Source organism: Fonsecaea erecta (assembly GCF_001651985.1).
Source record: "Fonsecaea erecta strain CBS 125763 chromosome Unknown Scaff8, whole genome shotgun sequence".
Lineage (NCBI taxonomy): Eukaryota > Fungi > Ascomycota > Eurotiomycetes > Chaetothyriales > Herpotrichiellaceae > Fonsecaea > Fonsecaea erecta.
Genome location: NW_017387251.1, coordinates 221,086 through 235,908, shown reverse-complemented (window position 1 = coordinate 235,908; position 14,823 = coordinate 221,086). Strand labels below are relative to the sequence as shown.

The window sequence follows — 14,823 nt, the reverse complement described above, 5'->3', positions numbered from 1 at the left end:
TTGACCTGCAGCCACCTAGCGTTGCAATTTTCCCCGGGGTCGGTTCAGAAGTCACCATGACTTCCGTTCAGTCTGCGCCTGCAATGCAGGCCAATGTCCCCTCACTCCCGCCCAATCTTTCCCAAGCCCAGGTGCAGGAAGTTTATCAGGTATGTCGGCATCGCAAAGACGCCTTTCCACGTCCATCGTGATACTCTTTCACTGGAACCGAATGCTGACACAGGGAACAGAAATTCCAGCGCATGAAGGCCCAAAATGTCCCCGAAAACGATCCTGAGTACTTGAAGGCTTATCGATTTCTCACTGCTGTCCAGCAACAGCAGAATTACCGCAAGTTGCAGGCTCAAAAGCAGGCACAACTCCAGGCCCAGCAAATGCAGGCTGCCCAAAAAGCCCAACACCAGTCGCAACCACAGTTGAGCCAACATCCCGGACTACAGGTCAATGGAAATGCCAACCCGCCGACCACAAATGGGACCAGCAATGGTCAACAACAAGACTCAGCAGGCGCGGTGGTCAACGGAGCGACCTCCTCCACGCCGAGCGCTACCCCCGGACCCAACTCAGAACAAGCTGTGGGTGCACAAGCGCAGCGCGCTCCTACCCAGTCGAGCGGCAGCTTCACAGCGGAACAGCTCAACTTATTGAGAACCCAAATCTACGCTTTTAAGACCCTGTCAAAGCATCAGCCTTTGCATCCTAGAATACAGCAGCAACTCTTCCCCTCCCTGAAGCAACCGACTGCCGCGCCGACGGATGGCGTCCCTTCCGGTGATAAAGTGGCAGACGGTGCTGTTGAGGCGAAGGAGGACGGTGTTTCGACCGAAGTTGCTCGACCGAAATCTTTCTTCGAAACGTATCAGTCGCCGTACGACCTTCTCTTCAAGGCGATCAGTTTCGCAGATCATGCTCAGCGATCCAAGCGCCAGAAAATCCCAAGCATCCTGCCTATTGGCCTCGACACAGATCAAGTTCGAGAAGAGCAAGAACGACTGCTGTACAACCGTATCCAAGCTCGAAAGGCTGAGTTGGCAGCACTCCCTGTCAACATCGCGGCTTGGGATACTAGTAAATCTGTCGAACCCGTCGCTGATGATTCTCTTAAAGTCAAAGCATTAATCGAGTACAAGAAGCTGTGTTTGCTCCAGAAACAGCGAGACTTCCGCCGCGAAATCCAGCAGGAACTTTTTTATTACGACAACCTGGCAATGTCAGCTAACCGATCAATGCACCGTCGGATGAAGAAGCAGTCACTCCGTGAGGCACGCATCACTGAGAAACTCGAGAAACAGCAACGCGATGCCAGAGAGAACAAGGAAAGGACTCGACAAACGAACCACTTGCAGTCCATTGTCTCTCACGCCCAAGATATCAAGAATAATGCCCTCGGTCAACGCTCGCGCATTCAGAAGCTTGGTCGTATGATGGTTACTCATCATCAGCACATGGAGCGTGAAGAACAGAAGCGCATCGAACGAACCGCGAAGCAGCGTCTGCAGGCATTGAGGGCCAACGACGAAGAGACATACCTGAAGCTCCTCGGCCAGGCCAAAGATTCTCGCATTACACACCTTCTCAAGCAGACGGATGGTTTCTTGAAGCAGCTGGCTGCCTCTGTCAGACAACAACAAAGAAGTGCAGCAGAGAAATGGGGCGAAGACAAGTATTTGGACGAGGAGGATGAAGAGGAGGGCGACTCGGAAGATGAGGAAGGACGTGGCAAGGTGGATTACTATGCCGTCGCTCATCGAATCAAGGAAGAGGTCAACGTCCAACCGTCAATCCTGGTAGGAGGCACTTTGAAAGAGTACCAGCTCAAAGGTTTGCAGTGGATGATTTCACTGTTCAACAACAATCTGAACGGTATCTTGGCCGACGAAATGGGTCTGGGAAAGACTATCCAAACCATCAGTTTGATCACCTACCTGATCGAGAAGAAGCGCCAAACCGGGCCATTTTTGGTTATTGTACCTCTCAGCACCCTCACCAACTGGAACTTGGAATTTGAGAAATGGGCCCCCTCTGTCAGTCGCATCGTGTACAAAGGCCCGCCAAACAGCAGGAAGCAGCAACAAATGAGGATTCGACAAGGTAATTTCCAGGTCTTGCTAACCACGTACGAATATGTCATCAAAGACCGCCCTGTGTTGAGCAAGATCAAATGGGTGCACATGATCGTTGACGAAGGTCACCGTATGAAGAACTCCCAGTCGAAGTTGAGCAGCACCATCACTCAGTACTACACCACGAGATACCGATTGATCTTGACCGGTACTCCGTTGCAAAACAACTTGCCCGAATTGTGGGCCTTGCTCAATTTCGTGTTGCCCACGATCTTCAAATCAGTCAAGTCTTTCGACGAATGGTTCAACACTCCATTTGCAAACACCGGCGGACAAGACAAGATGGAGCTGAGCGAGGAAGAGCAGCTTCTGATTATTCGCCGCCTGCACAAGGTCTTGCGGCCTTTCTTGCTCCGTCGTCTCAAGAAAGACGTGGAGAAGGACCTTCCTGACAAGCAAGAACGAGTCATCAAATGTCGCTTCTCGGCTCTCCAGACCAAGCTTTATATGCAATTGATGACGCACAACCGACTGGCTGTAGCTGATGGCAAGGGTGGCAAGACCAGCATGCGCGGTCTCAGCAACATGTTGATGCAGCTGAGGAAACTGTGTAATCACCCTTATGTCTTTGAACCGGTGGAAGACCAGATGAATCCCGGCAGAGGGACGAACGATTCCATCTGGAGAACATCTGGTAAATTTGAGCTTCTCGACAGGATCCTGCCCAAGTTCCGCGCCACCGGCCATCGTGTGTTGATGTTCTTCCAGATGACTCAGATCATGAACATCATGGAGGATTTCTTGCGGTACCGCGGCATACAATATCTCCGACTTGACGGTGCCACCAAAGCTGAAGATCGATCTGAACTGCTGCGGGTATTCAATGAACCAGGATCACCGTACTTCTGCTTTCTGTTGTCTACACGCGCAGGTGGTCTAGGCTTGAATCTTCAAACAGCAGATACCGTCATCATCTATGACTCAGACTGGAACCCTCACCAGGACTTGCAGGCCCAGGACCGTGCTCATCGTATTGGACAGAAGAATGAAGTGCGCATTCTGCGTCTCATCAGCTCGAACTCCGTGGAGGAGAAGATTCTGGAACGCGCTCAATTCAAGCTTGACATGGACGGCAAGGTCATCCAGGCCGGTAAATTTGACAACAAATCCACCAACGAAGAGCGAGAGGCGTTCCTCAAGACCTTGCTTGAAGCTGCAGAAGCCGCGGAACAAGTGGGGGATTCGGAGGAAATGGACGACGACGACCTGAACGAGATCATGGCTCGCACGGAAGATGAGTTGGTCTTGTTCAAGAAAATGGACAAGGACCGTGAAGAGACCGACCAGTATGGGCCCGGGCGACCCCTTGCACGTTTGATGGAAGAGAGCGAGCTGCCCGACATCTACGTGGCTGAAGACAATCCGGTTCAAGAAGAAGTCGAAGAGTACACTGGTCGCGGTGCCCGTGTCAAAACACAAGTCAAATATGACGACGGTCTTACTGAAGAACAATGGCTTGCCGCAGTTGACGATTCAGACGATTCGATTGGTGAGGCGGCCAAACGCAAACAGGCGCGGATTGAGAAGAGACGCACCAACAAACTCAAACGCGAGCGCGAAGCCGCTGGCGGTGCATCGTCGCCGGAGCCGGAACAGGAGAGCTCTGAAGAGGAGCCTCCCCCGAAGAAGAAGGGCCCTGGACGGAAGTCAGCGGGACAGAAGCGCAAAGCCGAGGAGATTGAGGAGGAGACACCAGCAACCAAGCGGAAGAGAGGGAAGCAAGGCAACAAGCCTGCTGTCGACTCGCTGAGCAGTTCGGAGCGGTCAGCCCTCCAAAAAGCTCTCAAGGCTGTGTTTGCGTCTATCAAGGCCCTCGAGGTACCGGACTCGGAGTCGGAGCAGCAATCTGAGGATGAGAGCGACGACGAACCGCCCACCAGATTGATCATCGGACCGTTCCTCGAGCTGCCGCCGAAGAAAGTATATCCGGATTATTACAGCTTCATCACGGAACCCATTGCCATGGACATTATTGAGAAACGTATCAACAGCCACCAATATACCAGCCTCAAGGAATTTCAGAGTGATATTGCGCTCCTGGCGAAGAACGCCAAGACGTACAACGAGGACGGTAGTATGCTGTACAACGATGCAATTGCCATTGAGGTAAGGCTTCGCCCCTCTCTGTGATCTGACATGCTTAAACTAACAACCTATGACAGAACCACTGCAACGAGATGGTAGCCAAATACATTGCAGAAAACCCGATCCTCGGAGATCGAGGGTTTGCAGACGGCGATTCCACTGCAGCCGGCTCTGCTGCGGGAACGCCTCGAGCATCCGTGGCACCAGCTGGCGGGACAAAGCTGAGACTAACATTGGGCTCCAGCAGTAATGGGGTTGCGACTAATGGTACTACCAGCGGAGCAGCGAGCGGAGCGGAATGATAGATGGATGGATGTCTTACTGTACCATCATAACGAGATAAACCGAAGACGAGAAAAGCGGTCGCGGGGTGGATTGGATCAGCGCTTGCATCTGGACCGGAGAGGTTGTGGGGTAATCCAGTTCGATGGTTTCTCAGCAGCAGGGATTAGTTTGGATTGCATACATTGCTTTGGGATGGAGGAGCAGCGAGGAAGACTGCATCACGAGAAAAGGCCTTCGTTTCGCTCCAGAGATTTAGTCCCCGGTTCTCTCGGTATAGCTGTGAGAATACTAGTATTGTTTGTACAATGGAAATACCTGAGCCGGCATTCGGATATACTATTTCGAGTACGAGCTACTCGATATTATATTACTCAAACATCTCAGGGGGTGCAGAGAAAAGGAGAGGGACGATCCCTTTAGGAGTTCGGCGAGGACGGCACGGTGGCACCAACGGCTTGAATGAAGGCATCCAGAGGCCATTCGGCCAATGGGTCGGAAGGAAAAGGAGCGTGTGGAGAGGAGGGTAACCACTTGTTCTGGCAGTGGATATACCTACATATATACTCCATCGTAGTAGGAGGAGGTGGAGGAGGAGGAGTTGGTGCAATAATATGTGGCATAATATCCACCTGCGCTGCGCCCGTCTCCAACCACATATTCCGACGCCGCCTACTCTTTTCCCTGCTTGCTTGTCAATGCAATATACCCTTTCCGTCCCTGCTCGACCCATCACTGCACACGGTCTTCGTCGTCTTGCCATGCTTGCGCCTTGGCTGCGCCTTCTCGAATGATACCTGGTTTGACATCTCCGCCAACATGGCGTCGACACTGGTGGGCGCAACGTTAAATCTTCTCCGTAACGCATTCCCCCTCCCCTTCGGCCCCTCTGCGAAACATGACACTGACTCTCGGGACACAGGTCGCCAGGTTGAAGACGTCGACCCAGACGGTACGCTGCATGCGCTTCGTGGCTCACGATGGCCTTTGGATCCGTCGCTAATTGATCCTCGAGACAGACCCCCCCGAAGCTGGCCAGAAAGAGATCTTCTCGTCATGGGCACTCTTCATTCTGATCATGCTGCTCATTGCGGCCCTGTTCACGAGCTATATCCTGCAGCAGAAGAGAATACAGGCCGTGCATGAAACTGTCATATCTATATTTGCTGGTATTTTACCCGTTGCTGGACATCATGGTGCACCTCTGACCGTAGGGGGACAGGCATGGTCGTGGGACTGGTCATACGCATCACTCCTGGCACTGCGATTCAAGACACCGTCAGTTTCGACTACCAATTCTTCTTCAACCTCCTTCTCCCGCCCATCATTCTCGCCTCCGGCTACGAACTACATCAGGTAGGGCTCTCCAGGATTTGCGCCCCATGTCGGACAGCAACTAAGGGATCATAGGCAAACTTCTTCCGCAACATCGGCACGATCCTGACCTTTGCATTCGCTGGCACCTTTATTTCCGCCGTGTCCTTGGGGCTGATACTGTGGTTGTGGACGCGAATCCCCTTTGACGGGCTGACCATCACCTGGGTCGAAGCTATTTCCGTCGGCGCAACCCTCTCTGCTACCGACCCCGTCACCATCCTCGCAATCTTCAACTTATACAAAGTGGAACCCAAACTGTATACGGTCATCTTTGGCGAATCCATTCTCAATGACGCCATTGCCATTGTCCTGTTTGAGACGGCCCAGCGATACCGGGAAGGGGCTGCGGGGAACTTGAATATCATCAGCTTGTTCGAGGCCATTGGCATCTTTTTACTCGTCTTCTTCACGAGTTTGGTGATTGGGGTGGTGGTGGGCATCGGGACTGCCCTTGCCCTGAAGTATACGCTGGTTCGCCGATTTCCTAAGATTGAGAGCTGTCTGATCGTATTGATCGCATATGCAAGCTACTTCTTCTCCAATGGCGTTCACATGTCTGGTATGTCCTATTGCCCCATTCTCAATCTTCGGGCGGTGCACTGAGTTTATCCGCCAGGTATTGTGTCACTCTTGTTCTGTGGGATCACCCTCAAGCATTACGCATACTACAACATGTCCCGACGGACTCAACTTACCACGAAATTTGTCTTTCAGATCACTGCCCAGCTGTCGGAGAACTTCATCTTCATTTACCTTGGTCTCACACTATTCACTGAGACTGACTTGGTTTTCAAGCCGCTGTTTATCCTTGTGACAGTCGTCGGCATCTGTGGCGCCCGGTGGCTGGCAGTATTCCCCCTTTCCAGGGCAATCAACTATATCATTCGACTTCGGGCTAAACGCCGGGGTCGCGACGTGGCAGAAGAACTTCCGTGGCACTATCAAGTCATGTTGTTCTGGGCTGGTCTACGAGGCGCCGTCGGCGTGGCCTTGGCCGCTGGGCTCCAGGGCAATGAAGGTCCTGCACTCCGTGCCACCGTCCTCGTCGTGGTGGTGTTGACAGTCATCATTTTCGGTGGGACAACGGCACGTATGCTGGAGATTCTGGGCATCCGGACGGGGGTGGTGGAGGAGATCGACTCGGACGATGAATTCGACATTGAGACCGCCAATGGTGGCACATACTACAAGCGATCAGGCACTGGCTTTGGTCACAATCCCCGCGCCTCGGCAACGATTGGTCTGGACTACGTGGGCGACAACCGCGAAGGCAAAGCAAACGGCTCAGCCTCACACGCTCAAAACGACAGAGGCTACAGCAGCAGCAATGGTCGATCTCCGCCACTTCACCCCGGAAGCAAGCGCAAAAACTCGGCCATCTCTCAGCGTGACCGTGAAATTGCCGCTCAGCAAGGAAAACTTCTGTCTGGCATCGGTAGCACCAGCGGCTCGACATCCGATGACGACGAAGATGCCGTCGATCTCGACCTCCCTCCCGCTGCACCACGAAGGAAGCAGTCCCCCTTGTCGCTCCCACCCGGGGCTCACGACACGCGCGTCCGCTCGGCCCCTGATATTATCCTCAACAACGGAGACAGTGATCCCCTAGGGGTCGACCAAGGAGACATGGGCACAGCAGCTACCCAACCAGAAAGAGCGTCAACGCCGCTGGCGGGAGCAAGTAATTCGATAAGGAATCTATTACGGGGGGCAGCGGCGGATCACACTGCTTGGTTCCGCCAGTTGGACGAGGATTTCATCAAGCCCCATCTATTACTGGATCAGCACCAGGGGCAAGGCAAAGGGCCTCCTCCTTCATGAGAGCGGAAGGATTGTCTGTTTCTGGAGGATACTCCTGAGGCCGTCAGGTGCATTCCTTGCATCAGGGCGTTGGGTGTCTGTTAAAAGTGATTTTGAGATGACAATGACATTCAGTTGAAGGGATTTTGACGATGATGGCGAGGGCACGCACATATTACAAGTACAAGGGCCATTGGGAAATAGAATGGCGGTGATTGACTTCACAGGCAAGGCAGATCAGTTCAAGTAACGTATATTTTCACCATGTTTCTTTCGTATAGATCCTTGTATATGCCTGTTGTATATGTATATATATATATATGTATGTATCTGGCTGAAGCCCTTAGCGACGGAGATAGCCTAGTTCTTCGCACCTTTGCTTCAATTTTACACTAAACTGTCCATTGTTGCCTTCGACTTGACAATGTGCACTGCAGCGAGAAGTAGCACGCATTGTCGACGAGGATATTCAATCCAAAGGTAGATTTATCGTCGTCCAAGAGCTCGATCTACTTGGCTGGATATGGTATTACGAAATCGAAGTAAAGAGTGGTGATTCTTGGGCAATTGTTGGAGAGTGATGAGCCGAGGACAACCGACGAAGAACTGCCCACGAATATGGAGGTGTCGTCGCTGCCAGCAACGGTCGGATCTGAGTGTAGACTCAAGTACCGTGCGAAGCGGCTGATCTCGATACGATCCAAGCTTTCTAGGGCAAGTGGATGACAGTGTGCAGGATCAGGCATGGCATGGGCAGCACTCGAAAGGCACGCAGACTCGAAGGTGTTCCAGCTGGGAAGACAAGAGATGTCTCATCAACAGTCAAGGGGCGAGTGGGAAAGGGTTCAGATGCTGCGAGGCACAGGTATGGAGGCTATGGCATCTCATGATTCCAGGACCAACCTGGGTGGCTGACTGGTCATTCGAGACATATCGCTACCTTCGAGGGGATTGGAAGGGGATGGATTCATGATTGCTGCTTGACATGAAAAGAAGTCGTATTAACGCTACCCCTTCCGATTCCGCACATCAACAGTACGAACCTCGGCCTCGTTCGAGGGGGCTCTCATTGGCTTGGACACCTCTCCAGTGGCATTCCCTCTTTCTCGAGACTTCTTTGATCTTGACGTGGTGTTGACTAATCGCTACTTGCACAAAGATAAGTCCGACCCCAGCCCATCCCAGGCTTCAGCACATTTCCCACAAAACAGACCCCAGGAGAGATAGGTGGAGAGAGAGAGAGAGAGAGAGAGCTGTGTCATTGCCCGTGTCGATGATAATGGCGTCCCGCATTTCGGTCCCGCCTCGCCTCCTTCCTAGGCAGTGGGTTGACCCCCCCAAGGAAGAGAAGTGGTGCTTTTTCCATAGAGGTTAGTTGAATTAGGAGGGAAATCAGATATGGTCGGTCCCTTTGATGTGAAACTTCCAACTGGGCCCTTCTATCATGCCATGTCGTTGCACAATATGATACAAGAGGTTGACGTCGGCATACTTACCCATATCTATTTTATTTCCGTACAGCCCTGTACTAAATTGCGCGACCGTGGACGCTAGTCCTATATAGGTTAGACTATTTTCTAAAACGTACTTCGGTACGGACTGATTATTAGCGTACAGAGCGGTTGTGAGTTTGAGGTAGTAATGAATAGCAATAACTCGAAAATTCCATTTGACCACGTATGCTCCGTCGCTTTGAATTGTTAAGTGTTTTGCACGAGATTGGTCAACAAACTCATTCCTGCCGACGCCCATACCGACAGGCAAGATCACTCCTCGGATACTGCTGCCCGACTACGAGAGCATGTATCGACCATCTGATATCACAGGGCGCGCGTCTTTCCCCTGCAACTCTCGGTGCTTCACACCTGGCCACAGGCTCTTCCAGTTATTTCACGTGCGTCTATACGCTGCCGAGGCTCTGGCATCAAGCAAGGAGCAACAATGTCCCGATCGGGCCAATTGCTTCCCGTGACGCCTGGAGCATGTCGAGAGAATATATTGGCATAGCTCCTGGACACGAATGTTATCTTTGAGACAGTGGTGACAGTCCCATACGAAACAGACCTGATCACAGCACTGATCTCACGGCCTGATACTCTGGAGCAACCCACCATTCTCAGAAGATCCTTTTGACCAGCCCACCCCAGCCTCTCACAGAGCTCGATGGCCTCGAGGGCTTTTGAGCCGCTGCTCCTGCCCAATGGAACATGGCTCAAGAATCGAATCGGCAAAGCGGCCATGGAAGAGAAGATGTCTGATGTCCAGAGGCACTGCCAACCGTCTCCGGGACTTCTGAAACTGTACACGACCTGGGGCCAGGGGGGTGCGGGCTTGATCCTGAGCGGGAACATCATGATCGACCCCACCGCCCTGTCGTCGCCTGGCGACGTGCTTCTCGCCCCGGATGTCGGACCCCTCGACGAAAGCCGTTGGCGCGAGTGGATCCAGGCGACACGCGGCGGAGGGGCGCAGTTCTGGTTCCAGCTCAATCACCCCGGACGACAGATCAAAAAGGGCGCCGGGCTCCCCGTCTACGCGCCGTCCGCCGTGAGACTGGAAATGGGGTCCCTCAGCAACAGGTTCGACACGCCCATCGCCATGACCGACGAGCAGATCCACGACGTCATCAACCGGTTCACGTGGGCCGCCACGAAGGCTGAACAACTCGGCGTCGACGGCGTCGAGATCCACGCCGCTCACGGCTACCTGATCTCGCAGTTCCTGTCGCCCCTCTCAAACAAGCGGACCGACCAGTGGGGCGGCTCGCTTGAAAATCGCGCGCGGCTGCTGTTCGAGGTGGTCCGATCCGTGCGGGCTAGGGTCTCGCCGCAATTCGGCGTTGGCGTCAAGATCAACACGGCTGACTTCCAGCGAGGCGGCTTCGATGTGGACGACCTGTTCTGGGTCGCCCGGCAGTTGAACAGCTACCAGCTCGATCTGCTCGAGATTTCCGGCGGCAGCTACGAGTCGCCGGTCATGGCCACAGGCGTGGCCTCGACAAGCAGCCGACGCGAAGCGTACTTTCTGCACGTGGCCGCGCAGCTCAAAGACATCGCCCAGATGCCCCTCATGGTCACGGGGGGGATCTCGCGCCGAGCCATCGTGGACGACGTGGTCGGCACGGGCACGCGCCTCATCGCGGGCGTGGGCACGGCGCTGGGCCTCATCCCCGACTTGCCCAACCGGTGGGCTCGTGGCGAAGATCCCGCGCCAACCCTCTCGAGTCGCAGTCGGATCCTGCCCAAGCCACTGGCCGCGGCGGCCAAGACGTCCAGCGTGCAAGTGGGCTTCCATATGATCGGACGGGGCTGGCGGCCCTGGCGGCACGGCGTGTGGCTCGTGCTGGCACTATTGATCGTGCAGGCCATCGAGGCAAGGCAGATGAGGGTCTACAAGAAATGGGTGCATCAACGGTTGGGACAAAAACGCGAGTGAGGTGTATACTTACTTACAACCGCTGCTGCCTCTTCCATATGGGTCAGGCGTGGCTCACTGGAAATTCGCTCCGATCAAGCAATAGCCACACCTGACCTGAAAGGGAACAACTCGTGTTACCAATAAGAGGCAAAAAGATTAGATATATTTACAACGCCTGAAGAATTGCTAGAGTGAGGCTAGTTGGATAGTCTATTTGGGAGTAATGGCCGTGTTCGTGCATGGGGGGAGGGTATTGTTCTGATAGAAATGTGGTCCATAGAAGCCAATGATTGAACACTCTTAAGCGGTGGACCATAGCTTTGCAATTATGTTCAGTCAATATCCAAATAGCCACTGTGCGAAAGAAAAGCGATAGCAATGGGGCTCAGCGTGCATGGTATGGGCTTCGAAGGTGACTTTCACTTTGGACGAGTACTCCGTGCATGGGGACTTTAACAAAAGTATCTCAATGTGTTTATAAGACACGCAGACGGATGTGGATTTCCCGAGGGAAAAAAAGAAGGAAAAACAAAAAGAAAGTGATCGCGTTGCGTCAGCCGGGACTGATGTGACTGTTAGATAACTGTGTTGATGTCTCTGACTTCACTTCAACTTACATCGAACCCGGGGCTAGAGCTGTCTCTAATGGAAGGCCCTAATGTTACCATTACACCACCAACGCTGGAATTATGACGATTTTTGTTGTTTACAAAACATATTTGCGTGTTTTTCTCGGTGGGTCCCATATATGGGAAAGTATGCCGGAGTCACTCGCAGTATGACGTCACGAGAATTAGCCAACAAAGTGGCAGCCTTCATCTGCTGCGAGTTAACTGTCTACAAGCCTCATGATTCTTTTCTATTTTCCAGTCTCAATCGACCAATTGAACACTCCCACTCCCAAAGCTACGTGAAGTCAAGAAACCCCTAATCGACAATGGAGGGCATGCCAAAGTTTAATGAGCGCGAGAAGGCCCTCGAAGCTGACTACATTCGCCGCAAGGAGTAGGTTGCGTCTCATCCACTGCTGCATCAGGCTTGCCGACGATGGGATCTCTGAGGAATCATCGAGGCTCGAGAAATAGCTCTATATGTCCCTCGAACAATACACCGTACTGACAAAGGCCGTCAAGAGCCGAGAAGTTCAAACCCCCGGCGCCAACCCAGCCTGGCAGCACCCAGCCGTCGAATCCAGAGCACAACGTACGTTCTTGCAGCTGCTTCAGGTCCCTTTTGTTGAGGTTCTACATGTATGGACTGACAGACGCTCAGGTTAAACCCAAAAAATGAACAGTCTGGATCTGATCGGAAGTCGTCGCTGGTCAAAGCTGGTTCATGCCTAGCACCAGGCTGCGTTATGTATCACTAAAGGTCAACCAACCAAACACTTTGTATCCAGAACATGCACCTCATCTTCGATATCTCTGTCCTTTTCATTCATCCAGGTCAAGAACTTTTCATGCAGCAGTTTCGTGTCGTGAACCACAATGGCTATTTCTCTGCTCTCACTTGGACGTTGTTTATTCTCGCCAGCCTTGCATCAGAAGACCCTGTGGACCCGTTCTTTGGTCGGACACCTGCTCAACGCCGTGAATACCCCCAGATCAAACAGACCATGTCGGTGAACAGTGCTATCTATTGGTAGGTTATTGCATTACTGATACGGGGGACTGGCTCCCCAAAGACCGTTCCCACCTGATCGTGGCCATTGGTCCGGCGGTGAACCGGCCTAAGTTGCATCGATCCCCATACCAGCGTTACTGACCACCAGGACTTAGATCGCCTTACAGAAATGTCGCCAATAACTCCCCGAGGCCGAGAAACATTCCCGTTCTGGTACTAGGCTTCTTAACACCTGCAACTAAATATCAATGTAAGGCGAGTGGCGAAGCCGAAATTGACCTTGGCGACATCCCGTCTCTGGAGAAATGCCAAATTCTTCCAACACCGCCCGCATATGAGGATACAGCGCGCTCGCTCTTATCTCGAGCAGGGTTCGAGCATTCCAAGGCAAGTTTGGCCAGCACGAGCTCGGCGCAGAACATCCCGACCGTTGCCAGGAATAATAAATACTGGCAACTTCAACCATTTCATCTTCCAGCACCAGATTATCTATCTGAAACGTGCGGGGGACTCGTACGCCCAAAGATTGCCCTGTCTCACTCACGGCCCCGAGCCAGTCCGATGGATAGTGGGGAGGTACCAGGTGATTTTTCACGGGAAGGGGAGACGACTGCTTGTTCGTGGATCCTCCAGCTAACACCAGACATATGGATGCCTTGATACGACACCATACCGTGCTTTGGTAATACATTCTAAACAAATATAGCTCGCGATGGCGACTGGCAGGTTTGCTCCAACGTGCTCGACACCCTCCAGGTTTGTACAATGTTCCAACAGTTCAGCTGGATGAGAATCTTCGGGACAGACCGATTACGGATTCTCCCAGCGTTTCTCGTCATCATCTTTCTCTTCGCTCTCCTCCCACACGAATACTCGAGTCATATTGGCCTGGGACATCTTTTCGCACCACAGCGTGGCCGTGGACCTAGGCAAGCTGCGGCAAACAGCACACTTGGAGTGAGAATCTCTGGAGGAATTTTGGGATGCCTGGATCACTCCTGCTAACAGTCGACTACAGTTCGAGAAGCTGCTGGTGCTTTCGTCGAGAGACAGCTGGCGCACACGAGGGCTGCAGGCGGCCGCCAATCTCTCCGGCCTCGACTTCACCATCCCTACGCAACCACACAATCCCGAAGATGTCATTTATGCATTCGAGGATATGGGGCTCAACTCCGGCGCCACCACCCCGAAGCACGGGTCCGCAGCGGCGTGGGTCGCTCACCTCGACCTGCTCAAGTACATCATTTCAGCGGGCTTCGAGACGGTTCTGGTGGTCGAGGACGACGTCGATTGGGACGTGAGGATCAAGAAGCAAGTTCAACTGGTTTCAGACAACATGCGCCGCTACACCCTGGTCCCGGACAGTGACCCGACACCGTACGGTACCGACTGGGACGTCCTCTGGCTGGGCCACTGCGGCGCAGCCATCGACGACTGGGTGGCTCCGGGCCTGAAGTACGCCGACGACACGCGTATCGCCACGGAGCAATATGCGAGCTGGTCCACGCAATTCCTGGTCGACCACCTCCCCGAGGGGCATCGCCAGGTCCAAATCTCGACCATGACGGTGTGCACCTTTGCGTACGGCGTGACCAAGACTTCGGCCCAGAAGATCCTGTCCCTGCTCGCCCGCGGCGCCGACGAGGCCTTTGACGTGGCCCTGTCCCACCGGTGCCGTTCGCGCGAGCTGCGCTGTCTGGTGGTCAACCCGCAGCTCATGCACCACTACGAGCCGCCCAAAGACCACGGCTACCTGTCGCCGGTGGACGAGGGCGACGGGGACGGCCAGGCCGGCAACGAGGCTGACTTCGAGTCGGTCAAGGGCCACACGTTGAACATTGTCCGGAGCGCGCGGTGTTCGGCCCTGTTCAACGACGTGTGCATGTGAGATTGGTTTGTATGGGAACTTTATCATCATCAATCCGGTCTCGGTGTGTCAATTTGGCTACAGCTTTCTATCTACTGTACAGGCGCAAGACTTCCTCGAATGCATCTTTTTAGGCCGTAAAGGGCCGTATCGGGGGCTACTACACCTCGAGCTAAGCGCCCTCTTCTACCTCATCATTTCCCTCGCAGTACCAGACGAGTAACCGGGCTCATTGCCGCTTCGAGAAAA

General features: G+C 53.4%; 4 protein-coding genes across 4 annotated transcripts; all 4 read left to right on the top strand.

The window, feature by feature from the left end:
* Positions 1–56: 56 nt before the first annotated feature.
* On the top strand, positions 57–4,510 carry AYL99_08753 (hypothetical protein; the record flags this gene model as incomplete). Its single annotated transcript, XM_018840261.1, has 3 exons — positions 57–149; positions 231–4,229; positions 4,286–4,510. The coding sequence occupies 3 exons, from the start codon at positions 57–59 to the stop codon at positions 4,508–4,510; spliced, it is 4,317 nt and encodes a 1,438-aa protein (XP_018690008.1).
* Positions 4,511–5,309: 799 nt separating this feature from the next.
* AYL99_08752 (sodium/hydrogen exchanger 3) lies at positions 5,310–7,688 on the top strand (the record flags this gene model as incomplete). The annotated part of the gene is made up of 6 exons (XM_018840260.1): positions 5,310–5,349; positions 5,413–5,442; positions 5,510–5,659; positions 5,713–5,846; positions 5,901–6,426; positions 6,484–7,688. The coding sequence occupies 6 exons, from the start codon at positions 5,310–5,312 to the stop codon at positions 7,686–7,688; spliced, it is 2,085 nt and encodes a 694-aa protein (XP_018690007.1).
* Positions 7,689–9,830: 2,142 nt separating this feature from the next.
* AYL99_08751 (hypothetical protein) lies at positions 9,831–11,102 on the top strand (the record flags this gene model as incomplete). The annotated part of the gene is made up of 1 exon (XM_018840259.1): positions 9,831–11,102. The coding sequence occupies one exon, from the start codon at positions 9,831–9,833 to the stop codon at positions 11,100–11,102; it is 1,272 nt and encodes a 423-aa protein (XP_018690006.1).
* A 919-nt stretch (positions 11,103–12,021) lies between these two features.
* Positions 12,022–14,595, top strand: AYL99_08750 (hypothetical protein; the record flags this gene model as incomplete). The annotated part of the gene is made up of 3 exons (XM_018840258.1): positions 12,022–12,089; positions 12,218–12,287; positions 13,726–14,595. The coding sequence occupies 3 exons, from the start codon at positions 12,022–12,024 to the stop codon at positions 14,593–14,595; spliced, it is 1,008 nt and encodes a 335-aa protein (XP_018690005.1).
* Positions 14,596–14,823: the final 228 nt, after the last annotated feature.